At 31.2% G+C, this 13,335-nt stretch overlaps 1 protein-coding gene across 1 annotated transcript in view; it reads right to left on the reverse strand.

Moving 5' to 3' along the window:
• Positions 1-13,335, reverse strand: part of LOC120421281 (lachesin-like) — a 329,464-nt gene that overhangs the window by 45,514 nt on the left and 270,615 nt on the right. Inside the window, exons 6-8 of the mRNA XM_039584474.2 lie at positions 11,224-11,379; positions 6,156-6,284; positions 5,926-6,063 (exon numbers count right to left, since the gene is read on the reverse strand). Of these exons, the coding sequence (XP_039440408.1) occupies positions 5,926-6,063; positions 6,156-6,284; positions 11,224-11,379 (423 nt within the window). The remainder of the gene's footprint in view (positions 1-5,925; positions 6,064-6,155; positions 6,285-11,223; positions 11,380-13,335) is intronic.

Raw genomic sequence — 13,335 nt, forward strand, 5'->3', positions numbered from 1 at the left:
TTTAAATGAGTTTTATTCAGTGTCATTTCACAAGCACTCATTTGTCAACTTTTGATGTCTGTTGGTTCAATTGCCACAATGGTGGGTGTACGAGGTCAAATCAAAAAGTTTATTTTCCAAGTAATTGTATAGCCTTTCCTCCGTGAGGAAGGCAAAAAATACTGATATAATAGATTATATATAAGATTTAAAAAATATCGTTAAACAAGTACAATTAAAAAAAAATACAAAGAAAAAAATGATGCTAATATTCATCAGGAAATGATGACAGATTTTGTGTCGAAAGAAATGTGTAATATTACACCAAGAATAGAAGATATTCATCCAAAATTCAACTTTTTAACTGTGTACTTTAATTACCCAAAAAATACTTTAAATACCAATTAATTACTTCAAATTACTCTAATCACCATGAATTAATAAGTAATTTAGGAATAACTTAATTAGTAGCTAATAATCAGTATAATTATTTATTACTTGACATTCTCAGGCCCATGTATCCAAACAAAAAAATACATTGATTATTAAATTTGCAAAAATTTAAAAAAATACTCATAGATTCCCTACAATTTTTTTCCATATTTTCGGTTACGGAGAATTATGATTTATGATTAAACAGTTTTTTTTGTGTGAAATTTGTGAGATGTTTTGTTATCCGAAAATTATGGAACAGGCCAATTTTTTTGCAGAAAATAAAGTAGTCGTGAAAAGCATTATCCGTGTAATGCCAACACAGCTAAAAAAAGTAGTAATCCAGCTGCGTGTAAAAGGCCTCGGTGTAAAATAAAAATTACATTATTTTATGCAATTTAATGTGATTTTACACTCTGAAATATGTAGCCCATCAGTATGGGAAACCAACTTGACCGAAATGTCATGCTCATATATGCGTTTATCCTTACTGATTTTCATCGGTCTGATGGCCGAGTGGGCTAAGGCGCCAGTCGTTACTGTTGGTGCTAGTTTGAATCCCGTCGGTTGCAACTTTTTTTGTGTTTGCAAAAATTGTACATGCAGTGTGTTATATTAAGTGATCAATTTGACGAAGGTGATGTGCATGCTTTTGCTTGCGATTTTACCATCGGATTTTTTGCTGTGAAGTGATTTGCTAAGAAACAATGTGGTAACATATAACATTGTTTATTTTAAGGGTATCTACAAAAACTTATCGCAGAATTCTCTTTAAAATGAGACTAAAATCCAGTTTAGTTTATATTTTTTTCTGACAAAACTGCCTGCTTTTCAGGTATCATGCAACCTTGGCAGCTCACTTCCCCACGAGTCACTTGCAAAAGACCATAAATTCCGTCAATGCCAACAACGCCGTCCACCGCATCGCCGCCGCTGCACTCCGGCTAGATGATGGCAATTCCGGTGCAATCTGACACTTTGTTACCACACGTTAAATACCACTCGCCGTATCTTTCATCTTGAGCCGTCCTTTTGAAGGCTGAAATTCCTTTCACAGCAAGAGAGCGCTTCTTCTCCAGCACTGGATCTGGGTGCTGTCAATGCTGCTACTGCTCATGTGTGTGAGTTTGAGTGCGTCTGTGTTGACTCCCGGGTTGATAACATGTTGTTGATACACAAAAGAGCCGACGAGAGAGGACATCAAAGACGTAAACAGAATACTTCCGCTAACAGATTTGATGTCAGCTACTTAAGCTTGAAGTCGAGCTTTGACCAGTGATGCCAGTTTCCACAAATTTTCCTTAAATTGTTAAAATACGATTCAATTTCTCAAATTAACTGTTTTTTCAACTTGTTACGTAAACGAATGATTTCACACGTATTCAATCCCGTTCTGTCCCGTACCAGACATGACATTCCGACTACAGTGCCGCCAGCACCGGACATTCGAGGACAAAGGGCCAATTGACTGCGGCTTTCTGTTGTCTGTCGGTTGGTCGCGCGCCGGCGGGTCTTTCAAAGTTTGGACGTTTGACATCAAAGGGATCGAACATCACAGGCCCCGGTCAGCACAACAGGACTGTCAGGATTTGGCGGAACAATCGAATCGCGAAACAGACACAAACATTGGTTAGATGAAGTCCAAACAGGCAGTCGGATTAGTTGGCGCTCTGAACAACTCAAACAGTGGCATTTGTGAACGAGCGATCGATATTTTGGCAAGGGTGAAGAAGGGGTATGATGGCAGTTTAGGCTCTTTTGACCGAGTTTCAGAAATGGTTGAATTGATGCTTTGTGGTTTAATTGGTGAAAGTTGATGGCAATAGTTGAAAAGAGAGTTTTTTTCTGGAGAGAACTAAACCAAAAGAGCTTACTGCATTTACTAAAAACTAAAAACTAAAAACTAAAAACTAAAAACTAAAAACTAAAAACTAAAAACTAAAAACTAAAAACTAAAAACTAAAAACTAAAAACTAAAAACTAAAAACTAAAAACTAAAAACTAAAAACTAAAAACTAAAAACTAAAAACTAAAAACTAAAAACTAAAAACTAAAAACTAAAAACTAAAAACTAAAAACTAAAAACTAAAAACTAAAAACTAAAAACTAAAAACTAAAAACTAAAAACTAAAAACTAAAAACTAAAAACTAAAAACTAAAAACTAAAAACTAAAAACTAAAAACTAAAAACAAAAAACTAAAAACTAAAAACTAAAAACTAAGAACTAAAAACTAAAAACTAAAAACTAAAAACTAAAAACTAAAAACTAAAAACTAAAAACTAAAAACTAAAAACTAAAAACTAAAAACTAAAAACTAAAAACTAAAAACTAAAAACTAAAAACTAAAAACTAAAAACTAAAAACTAAAAACTAAAAACTAAAAACTAAAAACTAAAAACTAAAAACTAAAAACTAAAAACTAAAAACTAAAAACTAAAAACTAAAAACTAAAAACTAAAAACTAAAAACTAAAAACTAAAAACTAAAAACTAAAAACTAAAAACTAAAAAACTAAAAACTAAAAACTAAAAACTAAAAACTAAAAACTAAAAACTAAAAACTAAAAACTAAAAACTAAAAACTAAAAACTAAAAACTAAAAAACTAAAAACTAAAAACTAAAAACTAAAAACTAAAAACTAAAAACTAAAAACTAAAAACTAAAAACTAAAAACTAAAAACTAAAAACTAAAAACTAAAAACTAAAAACTAAAAACTAAAAACTAAAAACTAAAAACTAAAAACTAAAAACTAAAAACTAAAAACTAAAAACTAAAAACTAAAAACTAAAAACTAAAAACTAAAAACTAAAAACTAAAAACTAAAAACTAAAAACTAAAAACTAAAAACTAAAAACTAAAAACTAAAAACTAAAAACTAAAAACTAAAAACTAAAAACTAAAAACTAAAAACTAAAAACTAAAAACTAAAACTAAAAACTAAAAAATAAAAACAAAAAACTAAAAACTAAAAACTAAAAACTAAAAACTAAAAACTAAAAACTAAAAACTAAAAACTAAAAACTAAAAACTAAAAACTAAAAACTAAAAACTAAAAACTAAAAACTAAAAACTAAAAACTAAAAACTAAAAACTAAAACTAAAAACTAAAAACTAAAAACTAAAAACTAAAAACTAAAAACTAAAAAACTAAAAACTAAAAACTAAAAACTAAAAACTAAAAACTAAAAACTAAAAACTAAAAAACTAAAAACTAAAAACTAAAAACTAAAAACTAAAAACTAAAAACTAAAAACTAAAAACTAAAAACTAAAAACTAAAAACTAAAAACTAAAAACTAAAAACTAAAAACTAAAAACTAAAAACTAAAAACTAAAAACTAAAAACTAAAAACTAAAAACTAAAAACTAAAAACTAAAAACTAAAAACTAAAAACTAAAAACTAAAAACTAAAAACTAAAACTAAAAACTAAAAACTAAAAACTAAAAACTAAAAACTAAAAACTAAAAAACTAAAAACTAAAAACTAAAAACTAAAAACTAAAAACTATAAACTAAAAACTAAAAACTAAAAACTAAAAACTAAAAACTAAAAACTAAAAACTAAAAACTAAAAACTAAAAACTAAAAACTAAAAACTAAAAACTAAAAACTAAAAACTAAAAACTAAAAACTAAAAACTAAAAACTAAAAACTAAAAACTAAAAACTAAAAACTAAAAACTAAAAACTAAAAACTAAAAACTTAAAAAAAATAAAAATTGTTTCAGTCGGGAATAAAATGACTGCAATTTTTGTAAAAAAAAATAAATTAATCGTTTTATAAATTGTTACCAATCGCAGGTAACATTTAAAAAAATTGGAACAAGAAGACGGAATGCCTTTATAAAAAATAATAGGATTTTTGATAATTTTTTGACATAAATGCACAAAAATTGTCAGTAATAATAAAAAAATATTTTTGCAATTCCGTCGTGAAACTACTTACTTTTCCTGTCATTTTTGAACGACGAAATAGCCTACTTTTCTGTAGCAAAAATAACAGAATCGAATAGCTACACTTTTCAAAATAAATGCTGAATAGTTCTACTTTTCAGCACTCAAATGGGTGCTGAAAAGTTGAACTTTTCACAACTTGTTTTGAAAAGTAACACCTTTTAAATTTTTTTGATTTAAACGATTTATTGACAAAATACATGAAAATTTGACATAAAATTTCACTCAGTGTGTGTTTTTTGGAATTGTAAAAAATGTTGTATGGAAATCGTTGCAAAACTTGATTTTTTCAGCACTCTTCATATTTATACAACTCGGTGAACCTCGTTGGAAAAACGTACGACTCGTGCTGAAAAAATCCTTTTTTTGCAACTTGTTGCATAAACTACTTTTAAATGACAAATTAAATGATTGAATGCAATTTATTTTTTTTTTTATTTTGATAATATTCACTTGCAACAACTTTCTTTAGATCTTAACGAACTCGATTTAATTCCATATCAAATTTATTGCCAATCTGATCTCATAAACTTCATCTTCTGTGTCATGACATCATTGATCCTATCAAACTAAAAGTTAAAATAACACCAGGAACCCTATTTCCGAGCAGCCCCTTTTCACCCTTCTCATCGACTTCCGGGTGTCGACACCCTCTTTTCAACCAGCTGCTCCAAAAATAAATGTCAATTCAATTAGACGAGGTGTTATGTCGATTTCCGGATCCTTTCCGCCCACATAATCTCGATTAGTTCCTTCCTCTTTGTCGCCACTTTATGCCGAAACCCAGTGACTTCAAAAGCTATTTCGGTATGATTTATTTGCAAATATTGTAGTGTCCTTTTTCATCAACGTCCCACCTCCCTGCGCCTCCTCCACCGGAAGTGAGACCAAGGATGCCCATTTGGTCCCGGAGAATCAGTTTCCAATTGACTTTGTGTGTGTGTGTGTTTGCCATTCATGGCACAGCTCACTTGTAACTAATTCGCCAAATTGAGTTGAGCTTTATTGATTGCTGTCGGATGCTGTCCGATTGAGGGCAGTTTAATGAGCGAAAATGGGAGATCCTTAACTGATTGATTGCGGTGAAAAGTTGATAGGGTTTTTATAGATAATTTGTTCTATGACTAATGTTTAGTCATTTTATGAGGACAGTTGAAGCAAATTTCATCTTTTGTATTAAATTTTGTAAAAACTTGGATATTGGATTGATGAGCTTCATGCAATCTTTCATCATTTTGCAAACATTAAATTAATAAGTAAAATGTACGAAGATTGCTTAGTAGTCATCAGTTTAATAGAACAAACGATAAAAATTAAAAAGAAATTTAACTCAAATTTGTTTCCAATAAATCTCCCAAAAATATACCGCAACCTCTCTAATCAAACACACAGCTTACGACCGTAAGAAGTGCCAACTTAATTGATCGAAACTGTCACCGTTGAAATCACTCACAATACACACACTCGAACCGCACCACCCTTGAATGATTTATGACCCTTGATATCCCGTCAACAGGTCAACCAGCCCCCCTTACCTAATCTAAGAAGTTCAACTTACCGGAAATTATCATATCTCCCCGCTCGGTCGTCCAGTAATTTATGGAGGCCGGATACGCCTCCGTGTGGCACTCGAGGATGACATCCTGACCGACGTACGCCCCCTCCAGTTGGTTCGGGATGGACAACATCGGAGGGACTGGGACGAAGAAAGCAGTTTATGGGGATACATTCAAGCAATGAACTAATCTCTTGTTTAGTGTAGATAAAGGGGGAAGGGATAAAACTTACATTGTACCCTCAGCTGGACCCGTTTGCTGATGGATGGTGGGACACCGTTGGACGCTACGCACAGGTACGCGGCCATGTGCAACCGGCTGACCTTGGTGATGTACAGCATTTCGCCGTCGACCACGTTGACTGTTGGGGATTAACAGGAGATTGGTTGGGGTTATTTTTTCTACATTTCACTCAAAGGATAAAGTGAGGTTAAGGTCTCATTGATAAATCATTGGCAATATTTGATGCTCTAAAGGCTTAAAAAATCAAATTTCTCTAGTTTGATACAACTTTTGCCAATTCACGAAGAACACAGTTTGTATAATCTTATTCATTTCATTCAAAAAATTAAAATAGTTTCATAAAACAATAATTGGATAAGCAATAAAAAAATAATCACCTTAAAAAATCATGCTGTTTTTGCAACAATAATTTAATTTACAATGATGAACTAATATTAGTCAATTTCGTTTAACCACATTATCAAACAATATTTCAAATAAATAACAGTTCAATAAATTGTTTATGATCTCAGGTGCAGAAAATCATAACAAATTTTTCTCAACTATTTATTCAATTCGTACTGATGATCTCAGTATTGATATGTATAATTATATAATTTTAAAATTCAAACTTTTTTACTTGATTCTTTCTAACGCTCTCAAACATAACTCCATTTCTGAACGGAATAGTCGTGTTTTTGTAATAAAAAGTTATATAAAAGAATGTATAAGACTGTAACTGTATTTTTCAGAATATTCCTAATCAAAACAAACAACTTTTCCGAGGCATCAGACCGACCAGAAAATCTCTTCTCAAGATACAGATTTTCGAATGTTTTTATAGCACTTTGTTCATTAAAAACTTCGCTTCATTTAAAAAAAATGTATGATTCATACCCTTTTCAAAATAATTATTCTGTAGCACAACTGAGAAAAAATTATATATATTATTATTGTTGAGTATCAAATATTTAGCCAGCAAAACAATCTTTACTTAGTGTCCGGATTTCAAATCATGATGTTTTTGATTTTTAAGTGATTGCAAAAACTATGAACAACAGAAACAAAGAAATTAATAACTTATTTTAACTAAGGCGCATAATACCAGAAAAAAAACAAGAAACATACATATCGAAAGTAAAATGATAGAAGAAAACATCACAATATTTTTTTTAATGATTTTCTCGCAGGCTGAAAAAAGGAAATGTAAGCAAGTGTTTAAATACAATTCAATAGACCGATTCTTAGCGAAGCTACACCAAAATGTCACTTTTTTCAATTTTCAATGTGATTTTTTATATGAAAAATTTCATTTTAATTATGATCTAATAATTGCAATGTGCTTTAAATGCGTTTTCTTATCTGAAATGCCAAAAATATTGACCAAATAAGGTCTGCAAGTCATTGAATGGGAGAGGAGTTTTTTCATAAATCTGCTCCTTTCGTTGTCCCGTCACGAAAAGAAATGGCTGGTAAAAACTCAAATCTCAACCAAATCTTTCAGTTCAAGGAGCAAAAGATTCGTTTTGTGATAATATGTAGAAGAGCAAAAGTTTTAAAAAATCAATCTTGCAAAACCGTGTAGATTTTTTTGGTGTGCTTTTTAAAATTCCAGTTTTACGATGTTGTCCCGTCACGCTACATTTTCATTTCAGGAGAAGCACAGGTATAATATTGTTCATTATGCAAGTCATTTCTATGTTGGAAAATCAATTATCTTTTCAAATATGTAATAACATTGGGAGTTTCTTCTTTAATTGTGCCACTACAGCCAAAACGCTGAAAAAAACTTGGGAATTTTTTGAAAAGGAGCCGAAGAATCGGTCAATACAATAATACAATTAAAAACATTTTTTTAAATATAGGTATCGGACAAAGTGATTTTTGAATTCATTTTCACTATCACGCGTATTTTGTAAAATAATTGAATTTTCAAAAAGTTCCGTGTTTTCCACAGTAAAAAAAACTAAAATTCAATTAATTTGCAACATGGTTATGAAACAAAGTGAAATTTTGTATCTATTTTCACTTTGTTCAAGTAATTTTTGTGTAAAATACTGTAATTTTCACAAAATACGGTATTTGTTCAAGTATATATACTCGTAATTCATAATTTGCGATGTGGGTTTCAGACCAAGTTTAATTTAATTTATTTTCACTTAAGAGCGAGTTTTTCACCGATGTGAAACAGGTCGTATCGAGGTGCTCCGATTTGGATGAAACTTTCAGGGTTTGTTTGTCTATACATGAGATGAACTCATGCCAAATATGAGCCCTCTACGACAAAGGGAAGTGGGGTAAAACGGGCATTGAAGTTTGAGGTCCAAAAAATATGAAAAATCTTAAAATTGCTCGCATTTCCGTAAAACTTCATCAATTCCAACTCTCTTAGATGCATTCGAATGGTCTTTTAAAACCCTTCAAAATGTGCTATAGACATCCAGGATTGGTTTGACTTTTTCTCGTAGCTTTTGCAAATTACTGTTGAAAATGGATTTTTTTAAAACCTTAATAACTTTTCCCAACAGCCTCCAACACCCATACTCCTATAGGTCAAAAGTTAGGAAATTTCATGGACTATAAGCCTACGATATTAACTTTTTGGCCAATCGCAGTTTTTCTCATAGTTTGACGATTTTTCTAGAACAAAAATTTTACAACGTTAGTTTTTGCCCTGTAGGCCTCCATAGCGGCACTTTTAGGTCTCAATTTTGACATATTCGGAATCCTCAGAAAATTTTACATTAGGTTGAGGTGTTGTAATTTTGAATTTGATTGTAAAAAATGCCATTTAGAATTAATTAAAATATTGTGTAGCATTTTGTCGGATTAAGGATAAAACAAGTTTTCGCCTACTTGATACAGCATTTGACGTATTGAGCATAGGGTAAATAAGATCTATTTCTTTTTTCAAAAATGTTTTATTTAATTATTTTTTAAAGCAATATTAGAACTCCAATACTTCTAACTTACGTGAAATTGTCCGAGGATTCCGAATATAACAAAATTGAGACCAAAAAGTGCCGTCTCCTCGGCATACAGGGCAAAAACTAACGTTGTAAAATGTTTGTTCTAAAAAAACCGTAAATCTATGAGAAAAACTGCAATTGGCCAAAAAGTAAATACCGTAGGCTTATAGTCCATGAAATTCCCTAACTTTTGACCTATAGGAGTATGGGTGTTGGAGGCTGTTAGGAAAAGTTATTAAGGTTTTAAAAAAATCCATTTTCAACAGTAATTTGCAAAAGCTATGAGAAAAAGTCAAACCAATCCTGGATGTCTATAGCACATTTTGAAGGGTTTTGAAAGACCATTCGAATGCATCTAAGAGAGTTGGAATTGATGAAGTTTACGGAAATGCGAGCAATTTTAAGATTTTTCATATTTTTTGGACCTCAAACTTCAATGCCCGTTTTACCCCACTTCCCTTTGTCGTAGAGGGCTCATATTTGGCATGAGTTCATCTCATGTATAGACAAACAAACCCTGAAAGTTTCATCCAAATCGGAGCACCTCGATATGACCTCTAGAACAAACCGAGCAGAATCTACAAATACTGCCTCTTAAGTAAGGTTTTGTTTGTAAAATAAGAAAATTTTCCTAAATTAAAAAAAATCACATACAAGTGCAAAACACGTGCTTTTAAAAATGTAGTAATTTGTTAAAAATTGAGTATTAAACATTTAAAAAAAATCCTGTAAAGTTAAAATTCATTCAATATTTCGCTTCGTTTAAAATTTCCAGTATTTTCGAGAAAATATGGCATTTTGTGAAAATTATAGTATTCTGCAAACAAAACCCGAAAAAATCGAAAAATCATGCAAAATTTGGCTTCGTTTCAGGCCGATGCAATTTTTTTCATTTGATGACAAAAAAAAATTGACCAACCTTAGTATTTTCGAAAAATACGATATTTTTCCGAAAATTATAGTACCGTCATCAGAGGTGACATTGAGTCAGACAAATTCTGGTATTTTTTTTAAACCCTTCAGAACCATTTATTTATAAATAAAACCAATAAAAGTGAAATGGAATATAGCCATATAGCAAATTTGAAAAAAATCAGTATTTCCGAAAAAAAATCACTATTTTATGATAACCATCTGAAATTTCGCTACGTTTGATACTTTTTTTTTAAATTTTCTAAATATATGGTATTTTTACTAAGAAAATTCCTACATTATCAGAAAAAAAAATTCTTAGTAAAAGCTTTGAAAATTAAATAAGACATTGATGAATTCAATTTATTTTAGAAAGAATTTATAATTGAGGTATCATCCGATATCGCCGATAGAATTATTGAATTAACGATAACAATAATGATAGATTATTTTTATCGTCGCGACGATAGCGAAAACTATCATCGTGTAGTTAAAAATTAATATTATTGAAGATAATATTATCGATTAACAACATTGGTATAGAAAAACTTTAGATAAAATTTGTACCATCCTAATTAGACAGTCATTTAATTATTTTTTTGATGAATATTCAAACTCTATTAAAAATATTCATTACTATGCTATATGCGAGCTTGCATTGATTCTTACTTTAAATGCAATATTTAAAAAACCAAATGAAATTTTATTACAATAAAAAAACAAAAAAATACAATTCCATATTCCTGGTAATATTTTGAAAAAATATCCAAAAATTACAAATATCCTTTAACAAGATTCGGAGATATGATTTTTTTGAGCATGAAAAAATGGGTTTTTCGACGTGTCTTGCACAAAAACGGAAAAATTACGAAAACGGGTAAAAATCAACATCATTCACTAAAACTGCGATAATTTGAAAATTTAAGCGATGACCTATACTTTTTTGGGTACCAAAATTTCCGTAATTCAAATACGCAACTTGAAATGAAATTACTTACACGGAGAAAAAAGAGTTCCTAAAATCGTGAGCAAGCGTTCATGAAAATGGGAACCTCAAACAAAGTGTTCAAATCCCATGGTACGATGTTGAAAAACGTACCATGTTATTTGAACACTTTGTTCGTGGTTCCCATTTTCATGAACGCTTGTTCACGATTTTATGAACTCGTTTTTCTCCGTGTATAAACAACACCTTACCATTCTCTCCTCCGATGGCCATCTCATCGCCGTCCTCCCGGCGCCACATCACGTACGGCTCCGGGAAGCCTTTGGCTTTGCACGTTAGGCTCACGTTGGTGCCCTCACGGACCACCATGTCGTTGCTGGTCATCGATTCCACTATCGCCGGGGGGACTGGAAATAGGAAAAAAATGTTTTATTTGCTAATGTTTAAAATTTGATAAAAAAGAACGCTGAATTCAAAACTAATCGAACATTATTTTTAAAAAAAATCTAAGTCCTCGATTGCTATTTAACCTCCAACGCCATAAAGGCTGGACTCCCTTAAAGTGCAAAATATTATAATCTCGCTTGTTCACAGGTACTGCCCGGAACAATAGCAGAATTTTACACCCCACCAAATAAACCCCATCGCGGATCGAGAATAAGCGATGAAAACGTGTCGGACACCCAGTGAAATCAGATTTTATCACCCGCCTACACATAACCAAACATCAACAAAGGGGCCCGAGCAGAGGAGCTGTTGTCAGATAATAACACAATTTGTTGTTTGATTTTAGTAAATTGTGTTTTAAGCAATTTTTTAAATTGGAAAATAAATGAGTTGGATGATTTTTTAATAAATAGATTGAAAGGATTTTTTTTAAGATCAAATAGTGTCTTCAAACTTCAGCAAATCGTGTTTTTTTTTTTCAAACTAAATATATGGTAATTTGATAAATACTGTAAACATTAGAAATTAAAGCTATAGGACTCATTAGCAAACGCTGGCTGTGAGGATTCGGTGGGGATGGGTTACGAGTGGCCACCAAAGTGGAATCGTTTTTGGCGGGTGCCGGTGCACGCGATTCGTGGTGATAAACGTGCCATAAAATCCCTAATGACTGAGAGTGGGGCGAGGACTAACCAATCAACTCCAGGAGGAGGGGAAAGTCGGGGGTTTATCGAAATGTTTGGCAAAATATATTTTGTTATGACTTGTAGCAGACGCCATCAATCGAGAGGGAGAGGTTTAGTAATTGTTTGATTTTTCGGTCCCGATAGCCAGCAGCGTGCTTCGTGGTTGCACGAACAGCAAATCGGTCGTAGATTTGGGTCGAATATCAATTTGTCACGGGCGGTAATAAGCCGGAGCTTTATGGTTGTCGTATAAAATCAGGTTTTGTTGCACTTTAAACGTGGATATTCGAGGCATTTTGTGCGCGAAAAGGAAAAGGAAAACATTTAATTTTATTGAATTTTGTAGAAATAATTTTAAAAATTATTTTGATTATTTATTTGAAAAAATAAATAAATTTATAATTAAAATCTAAAGAACCTGAAAGAATTTGTAACAATTTTAAAACCGATTCCGTCAAGCTTGAGATTGAGAATCTCATTAATATTTGAGGATAGTGATAAATTAAAGTTCAAAATTATGCGAAATGAATGGTTCTTTTATGGCATTATTGCAACAAGAATAAGCATGAAAATTCTTACAAATCAAGACCTAGGGAGATTAACTCTCAACAACCCAACGCCGCCTCTAGACGAGGTTTGATCTAAAAAATCGCCAAAAATCATTTTTCAACCAATTTTTGATCTTTAAAAAGTATTGGAAAGAAGAACTCTACAAATTTTAGGGGTTGGAAGTTTGACTTGTTTTATGTGACTTTGCCAATGTTTTTAAAAAAAATTTAACCAATGTTCCAATTAAAAAGAAGTATGCAGTATTTTTTGTAGTGTCCCAGGCTATAAATTTTATTTAAAATTTAAACTATAATGGTGCCATTCTAGAGCAGTAAATGTGAAAAACAAGCAAAAAATTGAAAAAGTGACTGAAAAAACATGACAAAATTCAAAAGGCAAGGTGGTAGAATAGACCAAATACTACCAAAAACAAAGATAAACTAAACATGAAAAATGCAAACTAAAATACTAAAAATGAAGAAAGACATAAAACAAGCGAAGTACATTTTTTCGTAGAACGAAAGTTGCTCAAAATGACTCTTTAAAATTTTAAAAACAAAAATTTACGCAGTAGAGGGGTTAACAGTCACGTTACTGAGCCCCGGTTTAGCGTTACATGGATTTTCAACGCTTATCCACTGAGCTTCTATCGGATGGTGAAGTAAAACGTCGGTCCCGGTT

The sequence above is a fragment of the Culex pipiens genome, chromosome 2, assembly GCF_016801865.2.
Source record: "Culex pipiens pallens isolate TS chromosome 2, TS_CPP_V2, whole genome shotgun sequence".
NCBI classification, from domain to species: domain Eukaryota; kingdom Metazoa; phylum Arthropoda; class Insecta; order Diptera; family Culicidae; genus Culex; species Culex pipiens.